The sequence below is a fragment of the Macaca thibetana genome, chromosome 9 (genome assembly GCF_024542745.1).
Source record: "Macaca thibetana thibetana isolate TM-01 chromosome 9, ASM2454274v1, whole genome shotgun sequence".
NCBI classification, from domain to species: Eukaryota; Metazoa; Chordata; class Mammalia; order Primates; family Cercopithecidae; genus Macaca; species Macaca thibetana.
The window spans coordinates 94,274,321-94,301,138 of NC_065586.1; the positions used below are offsets into that span (position 1 = coordinate 94,274,321).

The following is a 26,818-nucleotide window of genomic DNA, read 5'->3' on the forward strand; positions in this document are numbered from 1 at the left end:
CATGTGGCATTCACTGAGCACCTGCCCTGTGCAAAGCATTGTGTTCCCTATTTAGGAGAATTAGAAAGGTGGCAAGATTTTGTTCCTCTCCTTAAGCCTTACAATCTAGTGGAGATAATCTGCCTTGAGTAGGGAAGAAAATATGTTCCTCTTTTGGGCATTTTAAGCAGTTGTTTTTCCTCTCACTTCAGTTCTGTAGATTTTAAGATTAAAAACCATAAATGATTTTTGTTGATTAAAAGGACAGGAAGGAAACTCCATCATAACTTACAGGTTATGATGATTCTGTGTTATGATAACTCTGTGACCAATGATACCATCTTGAGTTTAGAGCTGACCCAGAGAAGTTAAGTAACTGGCCTAAAGTCACCCAGCTGGTAAACTGAAAGAGAAGGCATCTGAATCTAGGTACCGCTGATTAATAAAACCCATGCTTCTTCTGTAATACTGTAATCCCTCTTGAAGGACTTTTGGAGTTACTGACATTTTTTCCCAGAAAAAAATACTTACATAAAACATTTTTTAAAGTCTCCAGGAATAAAATATGACAAACTTCTTTATTATCTGTACCAATGGTTAGCAGCTTTTCACTCTTAGAAAAATCTTCCTTAGGTCTGACTTAAATCTGCATGATAGTTTAAACCAGTGTCCTCTTGTTTTTTCCTTAGTAGAAATAGAGAATATCTGTGTACCGTTTTGTTCTAACAACTTTAACTATAAAGATCAGGGGCAGATTGTTTAGAAATGAGGAAATCTGGGCTCTAATAGAGCTTTTGCCATTACCTAGCTGTGTGGCCATGGGCGAGTCAGATACCTCTCTGCACCCCCTGGTTTCCAACAAAGTGCAAGTACTCCTCAGCCTACCTAATCATGGAGAATGTTTTGAGCACAGAATAAGTTAACATATGTAAAAATGTTTGGTAAAGTGCTTTACAAATTCAGGATACGATTATTGATATGACTGTTAAGAATTTAATGTTCATTATAATATGAGCTTGTAATAACAAATATGTATTATATACTGCTACTCTCCATCCATTACACATGGCAGATATTGTTAAATCACTCATGACATTCTTGGTGAGTTTTACATGACCATTGCCAAGGGATCAGAATTAGCATGGGAATTGAAATCTGTATATCTTCCTGTTATAATATGGTATGATAATCTCCCAGCCTTTCTTTCTCCCACTTGAATAGTTCTGCTGTCTGGCAACAGTGCCTGGTACATAAAAAGACACTCAATACATGTTCATTGACCAAATACATGGATGACATTGGTTACTCTAATTTTTCTTTGTAAATCTTGACTCTATTCTGAATGCTAAGCCCTCCATGTTTTTCTTTATAAAACCTAGAGTGTGAAACCTTCCTAATTAATGAATTTTGAATTCGTGATTTTGAGTTTTAAGTACTTTTCTGCTACATTTTTCACTCTACTTTGATTATTTATTTATTGAGACAAGGTCTCACTTTGTCACCCAGACTGGAGTGCAGTGGCACGATCACAGCTCTCTGCAGCCTCAACCTCCCAGGTGCAAGCAATCCTTTCACCTCAGCCTCCTGAGTAGCTGGGGCTACAGGCATGTGCCACCTTGCCAGCTAATTTTTTCCTTTTTGTAGTGATAGGGTCTCTCTATGTTGCCTAGGCTAGTCTCAAACTCTTGGACTCAAGTGATCTTCTGCCTTGGCCTCCCAAAGTGCTGGAATTACAGACCTGAGCCACTGTGCCCAGCCTAAAACCACATTTTAAAGACGAAACTCAGGGCTGGGCATGGCGGCTTACTCCTGTAATCCCAGCATTTTGGGATGCTGAGGCAGGCGGATCATCTGAGGTCAGGAGTTTGAGTCCAGCCTGGCCAACATGGTGAAACCCTGTCTCTACTAAAAATAGAAAAATTAGCCGGGTGTGGTGGCATGCACCTGTAGTCCCAGCTACTCAGGAGGCTAAGGCAGGAGAATCACTTGAACCTGAGAGGCAGGCGGAGGTTGCAGTGAGCCGAGATTGCGCCATTGCACTCCAGCCTGGGCAACAGAGCAAGACTCTATCTCAAAAAAATAAAAAACAAAATAAAGACCAAACTCAGGAATGTATATACAATTTTCCCATGTTCTACTCATACAAATATTTGATTCCCACCTAAAACTGGACATAGATATCATTACCTTTCAGAATAAGCTACCTTCTTATTTTCAAAGCCTGCTACAATTTTATTTATTTTCATTTTATTCTTGAAGGTAGGTGATTAATTGGCTGGTTCTGAAAGCCCATCTTTTGGGTCACAGGCCTGAAAGGCAAAGTAAGTAAATAGTAATATGCTTACCTAGTTTAATTAATTAAATCACAAAGAACTTCAAACCATCTCTATAAGATAGTAATAAATTTAATCATAGTTGATACCTTATGAGAACCCTTTTTAGACTTTCCATTACTCTGCCTTAAAGGGCAGTGCGGCATTGCTGATTCATAATCTAGGTCTTAGGGTATTTTCTTGGTGTCTTTTCTCCCCTGATGTCTGAAGTTCATTTCTAACTACATTTTTTTTTTTCATTTTAATGTGACTTTTTTTCTGTGATGTAGCATTTACTCATTTTTTGGTGTCAATTGCTGTTTATTAAACCTACTACCTTTGCCTAGATCAGAGATGAAAATGTTAACCTAGGAGTAACTAACTGACCAGGTCACCAGCTATTGCTAAAATAAATAGTACATGGTTCCTTGTGTTGACACTTAATACATTGCTAATTATTCCACACTCTAGAGTTAAATGCCCCCTTGTTGGATTCAGACTGTATTTTTCCATATATTATGATTATATAAATATTTGGTAAACTTAAAATCTAAAACTTTGCTAAAATTAAGAGGTTAGATTACTTCTCCTTGAGCTACTACATCTGTCCCTCTATAAAAGAAGGGAATAAGATTCGTTTGACCAGACGTGTTCTTCACGAAGCATGTTGTGTCTTGTTCTGTAGGTGACTACAGTAGATTTTGTGATTATTTTTCATAGACCTAGACCTAGAAGTAAATTTTGAAAGTCTTTAATTTACATCCTCTGTCTTTGCTTTTTTTAAAACATGACACCAAACTGGCCCTTTTACAATCTTCAGTGCTTCACATTCTCTTATGTAAAGTCTTGACTGCACTGTGACTGCAGGCAGCTCATTTAATATAGTCATTTCTCTTGATTGATTTATTATATTGGAGAATGAAAGTTTTCAGGGCCAGCCGATGTGAATGTTTTAGGTCAATCACTTCGTGCTGAATTTTCTATTTTTTCTTAATTCCTTGCCCTCGTGTCTACTGTTGGGCTTTCTCTTGATTGATTCTTTTAATTATTGGAGGTCAAGTTAGTAGGAGCTTTCTTTCATGCAGTTTATCAGCTATTATCTGCTTTCCTTTCTCTTTAATAAAGGGGCATGTTTCTTTGTCTTTCTGTTCATACAGTTTTTTTCGTATTTTTTCCCTTGTAGATATTTCAGATGTCAGGATAGTAGAAGGTGTGCTGGTGAAGAATTAAGGATCTGGGTCCTAGATTCAGTTCTTTCACTGGCTGTGTAACCTTAGGCAAGTCATTTCAGCTCTCCGAGCTTCTGTTTCCTTGTCTTTAAAATAAAGAAATTATTATTTCCTATCCTGACCTACATTTCTCTATTCTATTCATGTTCTTGTATTTCTAAATTTACACCTCACATTTTCACTATTTCTTTGTGCTTCTCAATTTGTCTTCCTACTCCTACTAGTTTTTTCATATGGCTTACCATTAGAATCTACTTACTTTTATTAGAAAGTGTTAGGAAATGTTTCAGGCTGGGTACAGTGGCTCATGCCTATCATCCCAGCACTTTGGGAGGCTGAGGCGGGCAGTTTACCTGAGCTCAGGAGTTCAAGACCAGCCTGGCTAGCATGGCGAAACCGTGTCTCTACTACAAATACAAAAAAATTAGCCGGGCATGGTGGCACATACCTGTTACTCAAGAGCTACTCAGGAGGCTGAGGCACGAGAATCGCTTGAACCCAGGAGGCGGAGGTTGCAGTAAGCCAAGATCACACCACTGCACTCCACCCTGGGTGACAGAGTGAGACTCCATCTCCAAAAAAAAAAAAAAATTTCAGAATTCTGAACTTTCCAGATTTTAGAAAGCTAATATGGTATCTGTGTCTTATAACACTAAAATCAAGACACATTAATATTTCTGCAGCAGAGTGTGTGACTGTTCACATTAAATGGGATATGTTAAGACTATAAATGGCTTCGTATCCTTTCAGGTTAGATTTGCCTCCATCAATTAATTTTGGCCCCAAGCTTTAAAGAAAGCAATAACTTTGTTTTCAGAATTGTTTTGATTTTGGAATTGTGTGTTATGGGCAGTCATATTTTTTTACTGCTCTTGGATCTCCTCCGTCTTCTCATATTACTGTTATGATTTAAGTTTCACACCTTATTGAAAAATTGGAGTTCTAATAATTTACTTTTCTGGTTTCTTCATTTTTCCTTGGGATATAGAACCAGATTTTGATTGCTTTCATCCATTGCCTTTAGATCCCCTCCTAACTTCTCCATGTTTGTAAGAATCAAGACCATGCTGCCTTCCTAAGAAATTCTGGAATCCTTTAGACCAGCCAGTTATCCTTTGTGTCTCCTAGGGAACCCCAGTGCAGTTCAAGCCTGCCTCAGTTCCAAGGCACTCTACCAGCCTTCATTCAGTTTGCAATTTGCAGACCACTGTTTTTTGGCTCAACTTTGCTGCTGTATTCAGATAATGCCACAAGATGGTGCCCAAATAGCAGTGAATTTCTTTTTCTCATATTTCCAAGTGCCAGTCAGCTTCATAACCAACTTCTTTGCCCTTAAAGTATAGTCAGATATAGGGTAGGAATGTTGTAAGGGATTCTGCTGATGAGGAAAGATATCAGAATAGCAAGTGTTTATTCTAAATTCATCTCGATTTCTGTAATCTCCCTGATTCATGACTTGCTGAATCTTATACAGGCATTATCAATTTGGAACAATAAGAAGGAAACATTTAGGCTTACCATCTATCATGTAGGCTTATCACCATTTTATGGTTTCAAGATAAATGACTAGCCATGCAATTGGAACTGGTATTGTGGCACCTAAAGGAGTGCTTGAGTCACCAGACTGTTGTATGGTCCGTATTTTCTCAGACCTTGGTGAAAGTGTTAAATGGAGAACCAAGCTTCCATATTAAAAATTGAAGATAGATTATCCAAATTTGTATATTTTTTGTTTTTAGAAATAGTTTTAGTTTTCCATATTGTAATTGTATATTCCAGAAGATTTCTGGCTCCTGGAAGTGCTCTGAAAATACTGAAATTTGGTTTACCTCTGAAATATTTTTTCAATAAAGTTGTAGAGGGGAGATATGAGTAAAGCCCAGGGGCTACCATTTCCATTTAAGCAACAAAATAGAATATCAATACATATCCTTGATACCTATTGAAATATTTATAAAGATCAGTAAGCTGGGAATAATGGGCAATTGTGTTGAAGCACTAAACATAGTTGAAAAGTAGAATTTAAATATGTATTAGCAAGACTGGAATCTGAGTCCTACTAGATTCTGACTTATTCCATATACTTCTATTAGCCTCAGAGATTTTTTATTATATAGTAATAAATGTAATGACTTATAGTAGTATCATTTTCACTTACAAAGCACTTAGGAAGTTAAAGGAATTAACTCTTGGAATCAGGTAAGAGAGACCAAGATATCCACTTGTCTCATGACAAAAGTTTGCCTTGTAATTTGGATTAAGGGAAAGTCATTGATTATATGAAATAGACAACCATGGTTAACACTGCTCTTATTTACAGAGAGAAAGCGGTTGGAAGCCAAGCAACGAGAAGACATCTGGGAAGGCAGAGACCAGTCTGCAGTTTGAACATCACTCAATGAAAAGGATAATTCCATGAATCAGAAAATGTTTCCATAGTCTTCAGATAAGAGGATCCTTCCAGAGCTCTGTGTACATGCAGATGTGCATGTTAAAGAGATAAAGTGATCGAGACAAGGACTGATTGGGTATAGAAGGAAGACAGACTCCTGTCTTTACTCCTAAATGCAGTTCTTTGGAATCACCCTACTATGATGGGCATAGTAGGGAGCCATCAACTAGGAAGAAACGTGGGAGATGTGAATTCCAGGAGTCCCCTGGACAGGGCAAGTCATGTTAGTGTGGGTCACACTTCCAAGATATTTAAAGCAAATGCAAAATAGAGCAGAGGATTCAAACCGCAAGAATGGGAGATTTAGGCCCTGCAAAGGCAGAGCATTCCTTAGTACCTCACAAAACAGAATAATACTGGAGGCAGAGTAGGGGGTGGATAGAGAATGGTTAGTACAAAGAGACAGAACAATGTCTGGTTTACTTGGCCTACACAGAATCTACACTGTTGGTTCCAGAACTCCAAAGTTGGTGAACTACAGGAGATGTGGGTAGTTAGACTCCAAAGTTTATACTGAGCTCAGTGCCTGGGACCGTTCCAGCTGTACTGCAGCCAGGGGGGATGCCAGCTTCATTCCTCAGAGTAAACCAACCTTGGGAGCTGTGTGCCAGTTCCAGTGTAAGCAGTAATACCATGTTGTAAGAGCGGACATTAAAGCCCATTTTATGACATATCACTGTGGCGTTTGTTGGGTTTTGTCATTCCAACAAGAAATAGGAGAGGAGCTTTCTTCTTATCCTCATGCCTATAATGCTGTGCATAGGTTAAATGGATCTGTTGTTTTTCTTGAATCCCAGTGAGTAGAGAATTGATCATCTCTCTGCCTCAGTATACTACAAAAGTGATTATCCTGGGACTGGTATCTGGTAGCTCCTCTCCCCTTCATATCTTCCTTGTGCACCCTCATTCCAACCTTTTTCTTGCCTTCTGCCATCTCTGCAACTCTGATACCCTGAAGAAGACATGTGGCACACCAGCGTGTTCTTGGTATGATCTTCTCAACCTATGCCAGAGGTACTTGGCAAGCAGTACCAGACCATCCATTACGATGACAAGCAGCCAGGATAAAATAAACACCTCTGGGCACTGAGAGATTTCCTAAAGGATGTGGACAAGTCAAAGCCATCAACTCAGGCTTTATCCATCTCATATCGGCATTCTCAGTGTTTTTGGAAAGTAGTTCCGTGCTGAAGAAATGGTAGCACTAGACCTTAGGGTGCCGAGGTGGCAAGAAATAGTGGCTCATTGTGCTTTCAACTAGGGCAACAGCCTCATGTTTTAATGATTTAGTGCCCATGACAATGATGGATTATTAGCATTATCTAGAACATGGTGGAGTAGGGCTCTATTCAGATGTTTCTCAAATGACACTGGCCTTGGATCTTGATCCTTACCCAACTATGCCTGCTGCTATTGAGATATTATAGCCTTCTCCCAGTTCCTCAGCATTGTTTTCCTCATTCGTGGTCGGTTCTACTAGTGTCCTTTGTTCATGTTCAGTGACTCCATTCCAGATTTAAAGTTGTTCTCTTGACCCTCTCCACTAATACTTTGTCCAGGTGCCCCTCTCTTTGGCTTTTAGCAACAAGACTTCTGCTCTTTGTCTTTATGGAATAGACTTCTCTAAGATAGTTCTGTTTGAACAGTACGGCCCCATTTGAAAGGAAATGCAGGGAATTGTAGCCTGACTTCATACTGAATGGTATACCTCTGAGTTATACCTTTGCTCTGTTTTGATTCTTCAAGGCCAAGAGTGACCTTGGGCAGTACAAAAGAGATGACTACCCCTGTCACTTGTCTGTGAGGATGCCTCTTTCTGGCTACACTTTAGCTTTTAAAGGCATTGTTAGTGGTAACATATAGCCGCATGTTTATTTCCCAGTTTTCTTGTAATCTTCATAATTTCAGTAACTTACTTTGGTTCTCATTCTAATGCTGTATGCTAGTAGTCTATCCTGTTTTTCAGCCAATAGTCAGCCACCTCTTTCAGATTTATCCTTATAACCAGACCCAGAGAAAGGATTTTTTTTTTTTCGCCTACACTTGAAAATTATGGAGTGTTGCTGCTTCTACCATTAGTAGAGAATGTGCTTTTTAGTTACATTATTCAAGCAGTTGGGATTGATGTATGCTAGCTGGAGGTAAGAGCTCCTGCTATGACCCAGCACAGACTATATTGAGCTTTTCCAGATGGGAAATAAATCCTTGGGCACATCCAAGCCATGCTTTCTCAAGATGAGTTAGCTGGAGAGCACCCTGTAGCTGCCACTGGCGCCCTTGTTAAATACTCAGGAAGATAGCTAATGTACTCTGCTGTGCATATGTGTTGAACATCTAAATCTCAGGATTACCTGGAATTTAGTAGAAAAGTATATTTCCCATGAGTTCTGATATGCTCTTCATAGAGTGAAAGTCTTTGTAGAATAAAGGTAAGTTAGGCTTCTGAAGAGTAAGCTGACATTCTTAGCACCTTAGTGTCCCTGAGGCTAAAGTATGCTGAGGTGAAAGTCTTCTGACATTTTTGGTTCTGCCTGGAATTTGGTGGTTGGTATTCTGTTAACATTCCTCATCTAGTTATAAGTCATGCCAGCCACCAGTCTTCCCATGTCCTTCTCTTTCAGCTCAGAGTTGTAACAGCACAACCCTTGTATGGCCTTTTCCAAGAATTAGAACTGACTACACCTACCAAACGTGTGATGTGGCAGCAAGGCTGAGACCAGAGCCGGTGGCTGGCTGCCTGGCCTGCTTTTTTGGGCCCTCTTAGAAACTGAATCCAGCAAGCAGCGGCGGGTAACCTCCCTGCCTGAATCTAGTCATCAGTCACCACATGCTCCCCTGCTAGCTGCACATTCTTTCACAGACCATTAGCTGCATGTGTGAGCATAATGTTGTTACTGTTTGGGGGATGCTTGCTGGATCCAACAGGAAATCAGTCCTTCCCTTGTTTACCTAAACTGTCATGCCAAAATATAATGCTCCCTCTGCCTAATGAAGGAGACGAGGGAGTTGAGGAGAGGTAAGGTCGGGGAGAAGGAAGAAAGCACTTCTTTGTATTCACAGAGGGTTCCCCAGAACATGTCCCTTTTTACTCCCTAAGGAGGGGGTAGCTCTTGTGATGTGGTGGCTCTTGTGATGTGGTGGGGGTAGTGCTGTTGTAAATCTGCTCCATCTGCTACCATTTATTTTGGCTTTGCAGCCTTGATTATAAAAGTTTACAATCCTCAGACTTTACCTTCTTGTCCCTATCCTTCACCCCTTAACCTTTCTAACCCGTGTTTCAGCTCTGAGCCTGGGGAGGCTGACTGGGAAGCAGACTTATGTCTGATTCGAGAAATGTAGATGGGCAGTCATGAGAAGCATGTGTGCCCTATGCATCCCAGGCCCTGGCTCTGTGGGAGGGAAAAGGGTAGGACTGTGGTTTTGGGGCGTGTACATAATCACAGCTGGTCTGGTCTTTGTAGCAGTCCATAATGAGCAACCTTTTTTGGCATTAGGGTGTCAGTCCTGTAAGGATCATCACTAAAGTTTGTCTCAGTGGAGAAAAGATCAAGAATCATGTCAAGAAGACCATGGGGTTTTATTCTACTTGAGCGAGAGAAATCACAGCCCCATCAAGCAGGAATGGTGGCCTTTCCCAGGTTCCATCCTTAACTACACTGACTGTTCCCCCTTCTGATTTCTCCATGGTCTTCTGTCTCTCACTCTGCCAGACTTGTTTTCATATCTCCATAGAGATGAGTAGCTTGTTTGATGTTCTTTCCATGGCAAAAATTTATTCAATGCAAAGTTCACTTCAGACACTTGGTTGGGACTTGAAGCTTAGACCAATCCTGAGATGCGTGGTGATCCTGAGAGATCAGACTGCCTGCCAGGTAAATCGTCCATATTTTTTCCTTGGCAGAGGCCCTGACAGGGCCTGGGATCCATGTTACCTCAGCAGTCTTTCTGCTTGGCCTACTCTTGCTGCTCTGTAGGAAGGCCCTATCTGGCCATTTCTGTGAAACTTGCCCCTTCTCAAGCACTCAGTAACTGTTGGTGTTGGCCCATCAGGCAATAAGGGGATGCCCGAGGTCTGTGCTTCCAAGGATAATAGAAACACCCATGTGTGTGGTAGGATAAAGGTAAGGACACTAAAGAACAGAGTGTGAGAGGTGAGTTGTAAATAATAACAGATGAAGAAAGGATTGGATCCACCAGCTTCTCTGCCAGTTGTGATTTTGATACAAGTTGTGTTGCTTTGAGCTCCTAGCAGAGAGCTGACACTACCTGCTGTGTATTTTGGTACTCTGTCCTATACTCCTCCAAGACATTTGCAAAGCACCACTTAGATGGGGGACTGGACCATAGTCCATCCCTAAAGAACTGAAAGCTCCTGAACCCCGCATCTCTGTGGCAAGATTCAGGGATGACTGGGTTTCCTTATAGAAGAGGAGCTCAGCTGAGCAAAGCCTGGAAGCCATATTCCAGGCCCTTAGGGGGTAGGCCCAGTGCCACCCTGAAGAAGCAGTACCATCTGGATTGGTGATCTTGCCATCAAAAGGCTTCCTGAGCAGGTTCTTGGTGCCCCTTGGCACTGGCCCTTTTCCTCTGAGTTGGGACTCTGTGAAGGGCATGGCTCCAGTAAGCTGAGGTATCTGGTGTATTGGCAGTAGCTAGGAGTGTGCAGTGAGGGCTTCAGATGAGGTTGTTCCTGAGACGCTGTTCTTGCTCCAGGGAGAGTTCTGCACTGGCTGGGTATGAATTCCCTGTGGGCCAAAGGAAAACAGGTAAGCAGCCAACCTTACCACAGTCTCATCCCTTCCCTGACAACTTACATAGATCCACTCTGCCCAGCTCATCCTTTATATCAAGTCAGTCATGGCGTAGGCACAGACACCAGTCATTCTATAGAAATAGGCCTGGGACAGTTGTGTGGTTTCAGGAACATCAGGAAGAACAGGCTATTGATTGGAAAGGGCTGTGCTAGTTATTCTCCTTTGCCTCCCTCCCCAGGTTCGTTCTCTGCCCTTTTTTTCCTCTGTGCCCTAGAAAGCTGACCCCTAGCGATTACATCACTCTGGTTCCTTTGTCTTCTTTTTTTTTGTTTGAGTTGGGTCAATGGAAAGCAACAGCAGAAGGTCAGAGGGTGGAAGGAGAGAGGCCAAATATTCTTTCCCCTACTTTGGCCCTGTGGTTCTGGCAGTGATGGTCTTTGACTCCTGCTCCAGCTAGGTTCACCCTCCTTCACAACTCTGGCTTGCACCTGGCTGCAAAACAGCCCTTGCCCCTCTTCAAGCCTAAAGCAGGTAACAGTTTTCTACTTTATTTATGCTTGATATCTCAACACCCCTTCTTTCCTTATAAATAGTCCTTTAATTAAATAACCTCAGACTCTCACCCGAGTGTGCCTTGTTTTCTGCAGGGACCCTGTTGGGTCCTAAACACTGGCAAGATGACCTGCAGGACTGCATTATTTTTCTTGTCCTTGTCACTGCCTGGGAACCCTTGCAGCCTGATTCCAGCATTATGGAGGATCTGCTGTCTCCGTGTGTGTAGACTTGGATTCTAGTTCCTGGTTCCTGTCAATATCCCTGTTTCATTTAAGTGGCAGCATAATCTACTCAGCCACACAAATTCAAAACCTTAGACTGTTCTTCCTCTTCTCATTTTCGTCCATCTGTTGCCACGGTTATTTTTTGAAAACCTAAATGATCTTTTGCCTCCTTGACTGAAATTTGTCAATAGTTCCCAGAAGCCCACAGGATAAAATCCATTATCTTAGAACTATCACAACCCACCCTGCAAAAAGCTCTAGTACTTAGTAGGTTTGAAGTATACAGCCTCATTTTACAAAACAGAAAACTCAGGTCGTGATTTCCTCACCGTCCTCCAGCTAGAAAGTGGTGGGACTTGATTCGGGAACCAGTGACACCTTCCGAAGCCCAGTCCTGTGCTCCTTCTTTACTCCTGCCATCTTTGACTTTGGCCCCTCCTTCAAAACTCAGCTCAAATACTACTTCTGTGAAGCTTGTGCTAGCCCCCATCCGGTTGCTTTCTGTCCGCTTGCTCAGCATTCAGTCCACACATTAGTAGTACTGGGGCTATTTGCATGTGTGCATACCTCATCTGACACTTACATTCCCAGTGTCTGGGGCACAGCGTTCAACACAACAGTGAGCCTTAATAAATGTTTGTTGACTGAATGAACAACTCTGCCCATCCCACCGCACATATGCAAGTATGGGTGTGAATGCACATCCCAGAGCAAATATAGGCATTTTTAACCCTTGAAGATAGAGGGAGTCTTTACTGACAGGTAGAACAGCCCCTCTTCTCTGACCCCACTGGATGATGATGCTTCCTTTGACTGATGCTACCAATCCTTTAAGTGGCCCTGTTTTCCATGGTCCCCTTCTTGCAAGCAGTGATCATAGCTGGAGACAGCAACACAGAGCAAGAGGACTTCTACTTTTACCTGTGAGGACCCTAACCCTAACTTCTACATGAAAGAGAAAGGAAAAATAATGGACTAGAAAAGAAAATACTGACATGGCTTGAGGTGACAGGAAAGATTCTAGGACAGATTGGAAACTGAGTTTACAATCGAACAGCCTTAAGTGCACACAGGGATGTAGAAGATGTAGTTATTGGGTGAAGCCAATGGTCTGACCAGTTCTAGAAGTCTGCCTTGTAAGATGTCAAAGGAAATGCATCTCTCTTCCATCCATTGCCTTTTACAAACCACACACATACAAGTCACACACTGGAGTGTGGGAGCAGAGGGTACATTTATAATCTTCCAGCTCCCTGAGCCTATACATGACTGGTTCCACAGTGGCTCGGAGTTACCTGTGTGGCAGTTGTGCAGCCAGACCCGATGCCCATCATACTTGCAGCGGCACTGTATCATATTGTTGGAGAAATCTGACTCTGCCACCTCATAGTGGGGGTTCACAATCACCTGGAGTGAAAGAGGGGACAACTGAAAATGGATGATTTGGTTTCTGAATGAGTTGACTGTGGCTGTGATAAATCCTTACATGTGTTTCTATTTGCTTCATTAATTCTTACAATTACCCAGGAGGTAGGCACTGATGTTCCCATTTTACAGATAGGGACTGAGAAGTTCCAACTGAGAAGCTGATTTATCCAGTGTTCACTGAATCAGGACTCAAACCCAGGTTCGCTGGATCCAGCTTGAGTGTTACTTCCCTAGCTCCTTTTAGTGACAGGCCTGTTGGAAACCCTATATGGGAAATTCTCTCCCTTCATTTGCCCTCAGGGAAAGTTTTAGAACATCTGGAGGAAATTGGGCTCTGTGGGGAATCCCCCAGCCACCTTACCTGGAAGATATAGTTCCCAGGGCCCACGTCTGTGATATCCACCCATTGGCAATCAATGTCATGCCGGTAGGTGTCCCAGCAGCCTACAGTCACTCCCTGTTCCCCAAAGTTGGCACACGCGTAGCGCCGCTGCAGTCCTGTAAGGAAGGGGACAGCTTTTGAGACAGGACCAAGCACTCTGCTAGGTCTTTTATTTGCTTTACCAGTTCAGTGTCATCATGCCTGGTTCACAGATTAAGGACCGTCAGAGCTAGAATCTTGCTATGAATCCAGCACCAAAACAAACCACATTTGTGACAAAGGTATGATTCATTTGATTTGTTTGACTGCTCCTGTTGAACTAGGAACTGTGGTTGGAAGATTCCAACCCTCCTGTGCTAATTTATTTGTGCATCCACCTATCCATCCTTCCAGCCTTCTAAAGATCCAGTGTTTACCATGCAGTTCCTAAGGGTTAGGGACTACGGGTATGCAGACAGGAAGCAGACAATGCTTGCCCTCTGCGAGCTCAGCAGAGATAGGACAGGTCTGCAACTCTTCTCCAAGACAGAAAGTGCTGAGTGTTTTAAAAGAAGAACAATGTGTGTGGGGAATTCAGAGGAAGTAAAAACCTCCCGTGTAGGATTTCAGAAGGTAAGAAATTGCCTTCATTGCTAACTTTTCAAGCCAGGGTCTCCAGGTGCCTTGGGCGGCTGAACGGAGCAGAGAGAAGCCTAATCCCAAAGGGACTGAAGAACATAACAAGAGGAGATGCTGGTAGGTGCTGACAGGAAACCACATACCTGTGGGGCAGTTTGTGTCCTCCAGACAGAAGCTGGCCTTGTGCCCCTCAGCCACCTTGGAGCCATTGAGAGTGAGGAGGTCATAGTGGGTGAAGACCTCAATGCTGTGGTAATGCCTGCAGAAGGGATAGAGCTGTCAGTGCGGCAGCAACAGGAGAGAGGGTCCTCTCTGGAGGGGCTGGTAGGGAAGACAGGCACCAGGCCCCATCATGACCCGAGAGGAAAGTTGTAATAGTAGGCAGTGCCTTTCTCCCTCCCAAACCCAAGATTAGTATGACACACAGCCTACTTTGCTGGCATCCCTGCCAGGCAGCAAGCACAGCTGCCCCCATCACCTAGGGTCTCAACCCAGGCAAGAGGTAGAAGCCCTGCCCTGGTCGCCTCCAGGAGGCTGGTGCCTGACAGCAAGGCCTGAACGGGAGGGAGAGGTGGGGCACCAGGTCTATGAGCAGCCTAGCAGCTGAGCTGCTGGGAAGAGGGTCCCTGTCAGCCTGAGACCAAATTGCTGCCATTGTTTCCAATCCAGTGATAATGACAGCTCTGTTCATGCTACAGGGAAAGGTGGTTATTATCTCAGGCGAGACCAAGTCCCAAAGTCATTGCCCATTCCTCTCCACTTTCTCCACCCATGACTGTGTTCTGAAGAAAAAAAAATGCTGCCTTTGTCACAGGCATTGTCTCTCCCTCTCTCTGGTCTGGAAGCTCCTGATAGGAAAGAATGTTCATTGTCCCTTTTTTAGTGCCAGTCTGTTCATGCTGTTCTTTGAGGGCCTTGCCTTGCTGCTGAAGGAACCAGCGAGCTTTTCCTGCAGAGCCAGCACCCTGGATGGGATGTCTATTTTGGGCCTCCAGGTTCCTGGGAGTCCCCACTTTACCTGGCTTCTGAAGGCAAGGCCTGTGATCCAACATAGGAAAAGTGTCAAATACCATTCTAACAGAACAAGTCTGCTGGTGGTGATGCCTCTGTGGGATGTTGCTGTGGGAAACAGACCCCACGGGCACCACTGACATAGTGAAGGCGAGAGCGATGGAGGGGCAGGTGGATGCCGCTGTCCTCACTGGCTCCTGCAGGCAAGGCCAGCAAGGAGAGCGCACACCCCTCCCAGGAAAGCTTGCCTGTGGCCAGGGAAGGACCAAACTGCTCCCTGGACCCTGCTTTTTGTTCCTAACCCTCTAGTGCCAAGGCATGGGCAGGCTCTAACCTGTGACACTGGTGCCAAACCCAGCTCTCGCGTCCAGTCTTTGGACGAAAGTCTGTCCGGCCCAGGTTGTAGATCTGTGTGGAGAAGCGCAGTAGGCGCCGGTATCCATAGGGCCAGTCCATGTGATCCGCAGACTTGGAGAGGCAGTTCTCCTCATGGGCACAATAGAGCTGGCTGAGTGGGCGGTCCTCCAGGTAGGCTGTCTCCTGCACTAGCTGGGCGTTCATCACCAGGTCTGGTGCACCTGGGGCAGCAGAGGTCATGGCAGTGACTCAGAGGGTGGAAAGGCAGCCAGTCTTAGTCTCCAGCACAGGGCAGGCTTGCCCCCAGATTAAACCCTCCGGGAGGACCCCACAAAAAAAGGGCAGTTTTAAGAGTCAGGAGATGGTGAGTTCTAGTAACAGTTAAAGGAAGTCTATCACCTTAACCTGGGAGGCAGCTACAGTGTCATGGTTAAGCTTGCTGGGTTTGGAGCCAGGCCACCTGGGTTCATTCTTGGCTTTCTGACTGTATAATTCACCAGCTGTGTAACTGCTTAACCATTTTGTCTCTCATTTTCATCATCTGTAAGATGAAGATAATAGTGATATTAATGTGATGACACCTGTAACATGTCTGGCCCACAGTAAACATGCGGTTGAAGTAAGCTAGTATTTCTTTTGTAAAATGCTTTTAAGCCTGTAAAGTGCCTTTATGTAGCTTAGTTCATATAATCCTCAGAAAGCTCTGCTGATACCTAACTTGGATACTTTGCCTGTACTGTCACTAAAAATCATTATCACTAAAGTAGTCCTGGGCGGAAGTGAGGCCCTGCCACACCGCTGACCACAGCGTGCATGCCACCTGGGCAGGCCGGCCGCAGCTTGCCCCAGGCTGGAGCCATCTGCTCCTGGCAGTTGGCCCTGTGGGGTCCTGTGGTATATATTGGAGACAGCCAGGAAGTGCCCACTGACAAAAGAGTTCCTTAGGGAAAGAAGGCAAGCTTTCAGAAAGAATGAGAAGAGGGAAAGAAAGCAATGTGAAAAGCCAGGGAGGAAAAACAGGTGGTTATAGAGGCTGCAGGTTGGCTGGCTGTGCCCAGCTGTCATGAAGCATCCATCAAATGTGTTCAAGAAGAGAGCTGCCACTGTAGGCAGTGGAGCAGGGAGGGGTTCGAGGTTCCCAGGAAGGGGAGTTGAGTGGGGAGCAGTCTCCCCACGTGCTGGGAGGCCTTGGTGATAAGGAGAACCGTTCTGATGCCCCATCCCTGCAGGGGAGGGTCTGATGGATGGGCCCAGGGTTCTCACCAGGGTTCCCTGGACAGAAAGGAAGCCAAGAGCTCGCTGACAAAGGTTAAGGATGTCTTGGTGTTGAAATTTGGCCAAGAAGAACGTCAAGTGGCCACTTGGGTTGATGCTATCTGTAGCCTTTGGACCGGGTATAGTCCATCTTGGCACTGACCTGGTTGGGAGATGTCAGAGATGCTGCTGCCTTAAGAATCTGGGTTTGTGGGGCAGAGCAGTGCCACAGATGGCCTTGTCCCAAAACCTTTTGGGTAAATCCCACAGCTCAGGAAGAGAACACACAGCTGGGCCTTGGCCCCAAGTGTGCTCATATTTGTATGTCCTCTACGACAGCTTTCAAACTGCTTTTCTGACTACAAACCACAGTAAGAAATACATTTTATGCTGTAACCCAGTACACACATAGTTCCAAGGAAAAACTGCCCTTGCTATGTCCTGTGCTGTTCCATTGTTTGAAACTGTTGTTCATAACCCAAAGTTGAAAACGGCCGTTCTGTGTCCTTGTGCTTTCTCATGTTCTCAGTGTTCTTTCTCACAGTAACTTCATGAGGGGGAAGGGTATGGATCCTGATGGGACGGGTGATTGGGCCACACAGCTGGGAAATGGCAGAGCTGGTACGTTCATTCCCTCATGCTGCTGGCCGTAGGCCTGGGACCAGCATGCAGGGCCTTCCCTGAGGAGGGGCACAGGCCTACCTGTCCCCAGCCCTGTGAGCCCTCCGTCACTCACTGTCCATGCAGGAGACTCCAGCCAGGAAGCGCCCGCCGCCATGGGAGCAGTGCACCGGCCCGTGCCTCTGGCACTGCTGCAGGGCCAGCTCTGTGCCTGAGCAGCGCACCCCGCTCATCACCACCTCTTGGGCCCTCGGCATCCCCGACCAGTACCAGGTTTCCTAAGAAAACAGCCAGTGTCACCCAATCAGCGTGACTTTGGAGTCACCTCCTGACTCCCATCTGAGGTGTGGCCCCAGTCATACCACCCCCACCAGGTTGTGTCCAGCCTGGGCCCGAAATCTTTAGTGATGAGAACCCATATTCCCTGGGGCAGTCCTTGACACATTTGGACCCTTCTGATGTTAGAAATCCCTTCCACGTATGGAAGTAAAAATCCACCTACCGTGGCTTCCACTACTAGCCCTACACCCCTCCCTCTTCCAGACGGCAGAGGAGGGTCCTGTTCCCATTCTTCTGCCCGGGGGCTGTGCTCCCATTTCCCTAGCTGCTCCTCAAGCGGCCCAGATCGTCATTTGTGCTCAGGGTTGCCCAGTCCGCATTGTGCGGCAGCCCAGTGTGGGTGCAGGTACAGAGGTTTCTCTTGCAGTCACGCCTGAGTCTTCTTGATTTTATTTTTTGACGTATTTTAGGTCTATCCACTTATTTCCCCTGGACTGCCTGGTCCAGTCCAGCCTCATTTCTCACCTGGGCTGCTACAGTAGCCTCCTGAGTGTGTTTCCTTGCATTCATGTGAGTCTCCACCCAACTGTTCTCCAAACAGCAAAGGAAGAAATCTTTTAAACATGTGGATTGCATGTGGATTGCAAGCTTTGAGTGATCTTGCCCCTGCCTCCTCTGCCCTCATGCTTGACAGCACTCTCTCCAGAGCCACTCTACAACCCCTGGCCCTGATCTCCTCAGCCGAATCAAGCTTTCTCTGGCCACAGGGCTTTTGCATAAGCTGTTCATTCCTCCTCCCCCTTGTCTAACTTCTATTCATCTTTCCTGCAGACACAACTGTGTCCCTCATTGACCATTTCATTAAGGACTGTGTCTTCTTGTTCACCACATTGTTCCCAACACTCGGCATCATGTCAGCTCATAGTTTCACTCAGTAATGAATTGTCAAATGGGTAAAGAGGCAGCAGCTTTAGCACAGGAAGTTTTGGGCCTCAGTCCAGGAGGGTGAGAGGTCATGCGGAAGAAACAACACAGGGACCTACCTTGTGGGCATGGATGGCAAAACCCAGGCCGAGCTGTCGGCAGGCCACCATGGCTTCGGTGAGCCCCCAGTTTTCACTGCACACACTCCCCCAGCGTGGGACCCCGTTCACCTCCACCTGCACCTCCAACAGCCCCTCCTCAGGGATGCGCCCACCAGCCAAGCGCACCTGCAATGGTGAGGGGTGTGTGAGGAGTGGGGTAGCCTTGCAGGGAAGAGCTCAGGGCTGTGAGCCTGGAGAGCTGCCCAGACCAACTCACTGTGTCACCCTAGACAAGATAGTCCCCTTCTCTGCCGTGGTCTTCTCTGTAAGGTGAGGACAGTGTAGCAGGTAGTCTCTAACGTCCCTGCCTACTAGAGAAATCTGAGTCGAAGTGCCTGGACCAGGGGCTCTTCCTCCTGCTCTGGCACTTGCCCTCCACCATTAATGACAACTGGCAATTTGCCAAGGGCTTTCATGCCCCTCGCCTCATTCACAGTGACCCCCTGAGAGTGTGAACCCCGTTTTACAGCGGCACCAGCGACTTGCTCACAGTCCACATTAGCACTGACACTGCCCTGAGCATCCCACACAGACTCCCTCGTGCTGACAGCCCTGTGGCCGTCTTTCCCAGGCACCTTCTTTCTCAGCTTCACAGGGGACCCGAGACGGGTATGGGAGAGCACATCCATCTGCAGAGCCCCTGTGACCTCTGACATTTCGGAGCGGCTGCAGCCAGGCCGGCTGTAAGGGAAGGAGACTGGTGCCCAAAGCAGAAGCACTAGCTGCTTCTCCTGGACCTCTCCCTGCTAGCTTGATGTGTCCTGGGGGCTCCCCAGGGTTTCCCGGTCCCCAGCCTGAGGCCATGCTCAGACCCAAACTCACCTGATTCTGAAAGCCCATGTTAGGGACGTTGCACCTGACAGCAGCATCATTCTCATGTTGACAACCATTCTGGGACCCTTCTAGGGCAGGGCAGTCGCTGAGGGTCCGCTCATACCCCCTGCAGCGCACCTCACTCAGGTGGATGGGCCCTAGCCCTAGACAGGGAGAGAGGTGCTGTGTGCAAGGCTCCATCTCCATAACCCCACACTTGTGGCTTCCCCTTCACAGAGGGGGAGAATTTTCTGTCCTGGCCCTGTCACCCCCGGGCCGTCCAGACATGGACCAGTGGCATACCCAGGCCTTTTCACCCCTCCCCAGGCCACCTCACTCACCTTGGCCCAGCCGGGCCCCAAAGAGGGCCTCCCGAGCAGAGCCAAAGCCCAGCTGACGACACACGACACTGGCAGAGATGAGGTTCCACCTGTGGTCACAGACCGTGCCCCACTGGCGGTTCACGAGCACTTCCACCCGGCCCTCGCCCACCTGGGCCCCGGAGCGCAGGCGCACCCTCAGCTCCTGCTGGGAGAAACCTGCTTCAGGGACGGCCGAGGAGGCGGCAGCCAGCAGGGGCTGAGCCACCACAGCAGAGTCCCAAACGGGACTCCTTCACACTCCATGGCGGTGGCCAGAGCCAAGGGTGGGGAGTTCCAGTCCTGCCTCTGACTTCCTATAGCTGTCACCCTGAATGAGCTGGTTTTTTTGAGCTCCATTTCTTCAATAACCAATCACCACCACAGCCTCATCAAGGATGTCGTCTCAAGTGTGGCGCTGAGGTGTCTGTACCACCTCAAGAGGCCACCCCAGTGTGGCACTGAGGCATCTGTGCCACCTCACAAGGCCACCCCAGTGTGGCGCTGAGGCGTCTGTACCACCTCACGAGGCCACCCCAGTGTGGTGCTGAGGCATCTGTACTGCCTCACAAGCACTTGCTGATCTCCTCTTTATAACAGAGGAGCAGGCTCAGGCTCAGTACTGGCCCTCAGCGGGATGTAGTTAAGATTTAATTACTGTTTTTACAGTCACCTTCTATTCAAGGCGGGTGATGTCAGCTTTCCATTTATGGTAGGGCTATATATGATCCTTTTAAATACACTCCAAGGTTCTACAGTTCTGTGATTCACTCTCCTCCTCCCAGTCTGGTTCCTCTCGCCTGCATGTCCTGGACCTCCCTGCACCCCTCACCAGGCAGGGTCCCGCCCGTGCCTCCAAGCTGTGGTGTGGGTGCAGGGCCCCCAGGGCTCACCTCTGCCCGGGACCCTTTGCGTTGTGGCTTTGTCTTCGGTGGGCGGAAGCGAGGCCCTGCCACACAGCTGACCACAGCGTGCATGCCACCTGGGCAGGCTGGCTGCAACTTGCCCCGGACTGGAGCCACCTGCACCTGGCAGTTGGCCATGTGGGGCTCTGTCCCCAGGCAGGTGACCTGGTGGATCCAGAAGGAGTTCTTATTCGTCAGGCTCTTCAGCCTAGAAGACAACGGAGATTGAAGGTGGAGGAAGGGCTGAGGGAAGAGCTTCAGGACTAAGGCAGGCCAAGGTAGAAAGGAGGGGATAGAGGCCCTTCATGCCACACCCTGTTGCTTCCTCCCCCTAGGGTGCTGCTCCTCACCTAGATTTAGGGTCCCTCATCTTCAGATCCCAGACTTTCCTGTTATGGGAGAAAACAGATAGGAGATGGAAGGGGTGTGGAAGTCCCACCCCCTGCCACCTGGTTCCTCATAGTTGTCCTTAAGTTTGCACAGGACTTTACGTTTGTAAACTTGTTCATAAATCTTATTTCAATGCTGAGTTTCACAGCAGCCCTGATGGGGTGGCCACCTCACAAATAACAATTTTACAAGGAAGGCAAGCAAGGTCCCTCAGCCAGGCCTAGAGTGGGGACAGGTGGATCAAGCTTGCCCTCTCCCAAATCCAGAGGAAGGGGAGCATTTAGGGAGGGCCCAAGAGAAGGGGCCCTCTGGGGACAGGTGGGAGGTGAAGGCCTTGCTAGTGGGGGCGGCCCCAGAGACACCCACGCTATCATCAGGCCTGCCCTCCTCATGGGTGGCAGGCGAGTCAGCGAGACCTAGGCGTGCAATTACCAGGCAGGGGGAGTCGGGCTGCATCCCAGGATCCCCAAGGATGGAGCCAGGGACTGGCCACCACCCATGTTTCCTCAGGACGGGGGTCCTCTAAGTCAAAGACACAAGGACACTGCAACAAGGGCCTTCTAACCCTTTAGGGAAGCAGGATCAAACTGATTGGGGTGGATGAAGCAGATGACTCACATGTACTATGGGAGATTTCTCCCTTGATGAGAAACACAAGTCTTCCCTGATACGGATCTGGCAGAACCGTGACTGTGGCTGTCGTTTACTGGTTGATGGAATCAGCTGTGACAGTTCAGCCATGTTTCTGACAATATTTTTATGTCTCCTCTCTCCAGGCCCCCACCCCATGCCTCGCTTACACGCAACCCAGTCACAGCCTGGCTTGGACCAGAGCTGAGGAAATTCATGAGGGAAGAGTTGGGATATTCACAGTGGAATTGAGGATGGAGGCCCAGAGGCCCTCCCCAAAGCCCTAAAACCAGTCACTGGCTGAACTGAGGCCAGAACAGTTTGTCTAAACTCTACATGTGGGTGTCACTGAAAGTATCTGCAGGGAAGTCTAGGGTTTTAACCAGGGACACTCGGTTTTATGTTCGATTGTTTTCACGGGGCCGGGAGGGGGCGCGCATTCTGTACCTAGTCAGTTCTGTTTACATAATTCAACAGTGCAGGGTTTACTTTCTGACTGTTTCTAGGTATTTCCCAGGATCCTAAAGGTCCTCCTCATTCACTTGCCTATTTATTATTCTGAGGCCCCCATGAAGCAGGAAATCTGGGCACATTCCTCAGTAGGGCCTGTTTTCTCTCCCCGAGTCCCAACACCTGCTGGATGTCCTGCCACAGACAACACCACTGCCACTCAGTCCTCACTGAACTCTGCGAGGTCCCACATGCCACACACATCACACACTCACCTGTGTGCACACTTACTTGCCCCTTACATGAGTCCACACTCAGGCTCATGCACACACCCTACATCGCATGCAGGCACATGCACACGCACTCAGTCCCTGCCCCACAACCCTGCCTCCTGTGGGGCTTACACCAGCCGCGCTCCTACCTGTAGTAGTGGCTGTCGACAGGCACCTCGCTGGGGAAGCCCAGCATCCCGCACACCACCCTGCTGTTGTTCATGGTCCAACCCTGGTCACACACCTGCCGCCAGTGGCCCTCATACTTCACCTCCACGGCTCCCTCGGTCACTGGGCTATGCTGCTTGGCACTGGCAAGGATGGGCTTGAGCCGCACCTCCTCCAGCCGCCGGCCCTGCAGGGTGCACAGTCACCTGTGGGCCTCGGGACTCCCTGCTGCAGATCTTCATGCAGAAAGGCTGGGGCTTGGAGCTTGTAGAGACCATCCCACCCAGCCCCATCATTGAACAGGCCAGGAAACTGAGGCCCAGAGAGGGGGAGGCATTATCAAAGGCCACAGAGTAAGTGCAAGGCAGAACCTCAGCTTGTCTAAGCCCTTTCCCTCAGTTCCTTGAATTTGTCCAACTGGAGAGAACTAGACAGATCCGGCCCTCCCTGGGATCAGGATGGGAGCCCTTGGAGTTTGGGAGGCTTCTGCTGGGCATGGAAGGGCCTTCTCTGTGCCACCCTGAGAGCGCTGAGATGGGCATAGACCAGCCACTTGAGACCATAGCAGGATCCTTTGGCCCACAAGACCCCCCAGCCCTAGCCCTGGGATGACTTAGACCAGTACAGAGTCCCCTTCACAACGTGTTTCAGTGACCAGCTGTCCTGAGGCTGGAGGCTGCCTGGCAGCAGAACCCTGCCCGCTCCTGTTTGGCTTGGGCTGTTTTTAGCTCAGGGTTGTTTGTGCTGGGAAGAGGCAGCAATTGTGGCCAGGCCTCGTGGATGAGGGAGCCCCTTACCCCACTGCTGTCTCCCTTATGGGAGCAGCTTCTGTGATTCCCAGTGGGGTCAGCTCTGGTCCTCTGGCCTGCCTTGCCTCAGGCTGGGGCCCTCTATTTATGCACCTGCTGCAGGGCACACTCAGGAATTGGGGCCCCAGGGATGATGCTCAGTGCAAACTGCACCTTTTCCCCTTGCTCCTGTAGGCCCGCCTTCTGGGAGGCTCTCTGTCCTCTGACCCAGCCCTTGGCTCAGACCAGAGCCTGAACAGCCCCCTCACCTGGGGCCCAAGGGCATTGGAGACGGTTTCAGAAAGGTAGCCACGATGGCGCCTGGGGTGGCATATCACCCCTACGTCTTCAGAGTGACTGCAGTCACTGACACCCCAGCCATTAGACCCGCACTGGTCCAGGGAGCTCTCCGTGCCCACACAGCGCACATTGTCCAGCCAGATGGGTCCTGTGGAGTGGGGGTGATGCTCAAAGATGGCACAGAGAGGCAGGTCACAGGCTCTGCCTCCTGCATAGGATCCCACACTTACCAAGTTACCTCTTCCAAACCCTGGGAGAAAGTGGCAGAGAGGAGGAAGGTTGGGTCTCCTGGGGAATTCGTATTTATAACCCTGCCTGCTACCTCCTTTGGGCACTGGGTCTTAGAGAATCTGTTTTTGGAAAATGCCAGGTAGCTGTAGGAATCAGACCTATCCATTTGCCCATTTTTTCATTCAACATTCTCTAAGCACCCACTGTGTGCAATTGCTATGTTCAAGGAACTTGGAGTTTAGTGGTGGTGACGGCGGTGGCCTTATCACAGGAGAGAATGGGAGGGTGGGAGCAGCGGCTCTGTGCAGCTGAGGCACTCAGGAAATGCCTTGTGGAGGAGGTCACGTGAGCAGGGTATCAAAGGATGGGTGAGTGTCAGTGAGCCCAACCCAAGAGAAGACTGTCACCATTTCCTTGCCACCCCACTGGGCGGCACCAGTCACTCACCCTCCCCTTGGCCATACTTGGCACTGTGGGCCCAGGTCAAGGCAGCTTCGAAGCCCAGCTGGCGGCAAGCCACCGTGGCCTCCTGGAGAGCAAAGCTGTCATCACACACGGTGCCCCACTGGCCCTGGTGCAGCACCTCCAGGCGGCCCTCCTCTGGCTTGCTCTCTGGGCCCACCAGCCGGAGCTTGGTGGTGCCCAGTGACTGTGGCCTGCTGGGAGGCGGCTGGCCTAGCAGCAGCAGGAACAGGGAGAAGGTGGCTGGTGGGGACCACGCCATGGTGACTTTAAGGACAGCTGAGGCCAAGATACCTGAGGAATGAGTAAACATGACAGTGATCACCACCTCTACCCAGATCTCAGACCTCTTCAACAATTTGGCAGCTCCTGGCAAGACAAACGAAAGACCCCCCGAGAGAGAGACAGAGAGAGAAAGAAAGAGGGAGAGAGAGAGTGTGTGTGTGTGTGCATGCATAGTGGCATTAATTGAGTCTGGGCCAGTTTAGCTGATTTGGTTCAAATCCACCACATTCGCCATGCGACCCTGAGGAAGTTTAAGCTTAACCTCACTGAGTCTCAGTCTCCTCATCTGTAAAATGGGGATAGTAATCTCCATCTCACAGTGTTGTTGAGTGTTAAATAAAACACCGTAGGGAAAGTGCTTAGCAAAGTCCTAGCGATGGCGAGTACACAATAAACAGCCGCTCTTACATACCTAAAGTCTTATGTGTAGGTAGACGAGGTCACCCACCCTTTGAGTCATGGGGGAGCCCCCAGAGTGCCCTCAGGTCAAGACTATCTACCCCAGGGGCACTGCCACCACCTTCTGATGTTCCTAGCACCCTAATCAAATGTGTGAAATGTCGCCTTCACCCCAGAAGGCACATGGAAGGCTGGAGCAGAAAGGGCTGAGGGGCATCGAGGACTCCACCACTCATTGGCTGTGTGGGTTGGGCAAGTCTCTTCACCTCTCTAAGTCCTGACTGTCTCTTTTTCCTTTTTTTTTTTTTTTTTTTTTTTTTTTTTTTTGAGACAGAGTCTCGCTCTGTTGCTCAGGCTGGAGTGCAGTGGTGCAATCTCGGCTCACTGCAACCTCTGCCTCCCAGGTTTAAGCAGTTCTCTGCCTCAGCCTCCTGAGTAGCTGGGATTACAGGTGCCCACCACCATGCCCAGCTAATTTTTTTGTATTTGTAGTAGAGACGGGGGTTTCACCATCTTGGCCAGGCTGGTCTTGAACTCTTGACCTCGTGATCCACCCGCCTCAGCCTCCCAAAGTGCTGGGATTACAGGCATGAGCCAGCGCACCCGGCCCTGACTCTTTATTTCTAAAGTGAGGAGATGGAACCACATATCATCTGATCCCTCCTGCAGCTTGGATAGCCTATGATAGCCTCGCATCCATCTAGGTGTATGATTCATGCAGATTCAATACATATTTTTTGAATACTTGCTTCAGGCCAGGTGCTGGGACACAGAAATGAAGACATCAAACACCCTCTCTACCTTCATGAAGCTCAAGCAAGAAAAATTAGGGAAGCCTTTCAAAGAAGGGACACTTAACCTGAGCCTTATTGGGCGAATAAGATTCTCCCAGGTGAGAACAGGGGCATTCAAGGTAGAGAGAAGAGGACTAGAAAAGAGGGAAAGAGGTGAGTTTGTGCAAGAGCAGGAAGTGCCCTTCTCTTACCCCAGACTACAGTGTGGGGGCTTGGAGGAGAAAGAGATGGAGGGACGAGCTGGGGCCAATGATCAAGGGCCTTGTGTACCACACAGAGGGTTTGCCTTCATCCTGTAGGAAATGAGGCGCCAGCGGAGGGTTTCAGGCAGTAAACAGAGAGGGCCTCTGTCTCCAGGAGGCTGTAATCAGATGTTCTTTGGGTCCTTAGAGAGAGGATGAGGCTGGGGGCAGTTCCTCTCCCCCTCACAGAGCAGCCTTGGTCCTGGGACCAGCAGGTGGAGAAGGGCGTAGAGGAGAGAGTCACAGCTGGTTAGAGCTGTCCGACACCTCTGGAGCCACCAAAGCTGAAGCTCCTTCACCCCAAGGCTCTGCTGCCGAGGGGAGCTGAGGCCAACCTGGACCGGGATGGAGAAGACGGGCTAAGAAAGCTCATTCTGATGAGACCTGCCTCTTCCACGGCCATGGGGGAATCATGCAGCTCATCCGCTTGAGTGGGAAGGCTCTCACAGGCCCCTGCCACTCTCACTTCCATGCATGGCATCTGCCCCACTCCCTCTCAACAGCCTTGGCCAGCAGGGCCGGATGGAGTGGGCTCCTAAAAGTGCACTAGATAAGTTCTGGGAATGAAGCTCCATGGGAATGGGGATGTGCTGTGTCCCCAGTGTCCAAAATAGTGTCAGGTGTGTAGGTGGCACTCATTCATATCTGTGGTTGCATTGGTGGGAGGTGGCAGCACAGTGCTTGAGAGCACAGGCTGGACGGTCAGACTGCTGGGGTTCAAATCCTGCCTCCACCAGTTCACTTCTAAGTGATCTTGGGCCAGCGATTTAGTTTCTCCCTGCCTCAGTAT

General features: G+C 48.3%; 2 protein-coding genes across 11 annotated transcripts in view; one reads left to right on the forward strand and one right to left on the reverse strand.

Annotated features, from left to right (window-relative positions):
* Window positions 1–6,646, forward strand: part of R3HCC1L (R3H domain and coiled-coil containing 1 like) — a 104,101-nt gene extending 97,455 nt beyond the window's left edge. For all 10 annotated transcript variants that reach the window (XM_050802873.1, XM_050802878.1, XM_050802869.1 and 7 more), the window contains one exon: window positions 5,841–6,646. In XM_050802873.1, the coding sequence (XP_050658830.1) occupies window positions 5,841–5,908 (68 nt within the window). In that variant the 3' untranslated portion in view covers window positions 5,909–6,646. The remainder of the gene's footprint in view (window positions 1–5,840) is intronic.
* Window positions 6,647–9,426: 2,780 nt separating this feature from the next.
* Window positions 9,427–26,366, reverse strand: LOXL4 (lysyl oxidase like 4). Its single transcript, XM_050802959.1, has 15 exons — window positions 25,978–26,366; window positions 24,294–24,602; window positions 23,585–23,763; window positions 22,509–22,714; window positions 20,968–21,006; window positions 20,606–20,825; window positions 19,695–19,878; window positions 19,363–19,517; window positions 18,499–18,666; window positions 17,292–17,454; window positions 15,279–15,522; window positions 14,077–14,192; window positions 13,295–13,431; window positions 12,801–12,912; window positions 9,427–10,717 (listed from the first exon to the last, which is right to left on the reverse strand). The coding sequence occupies exons 2-15, from the start codon at window positions 24,568–24,570 to the stop codon at window positions 10,647–10,649; spliced, it is 2,271 nt and encodes a 756-aa protein (XP_050658916.1). The 5' UTR covers window positions 24,571–24,602; window positions 25,978–26,366; the 3' UTR covers window positions 9,427–10,646.
* Between the last annotated feature and the right edge of the window lie 452 nt (window positions 26,367–26,818).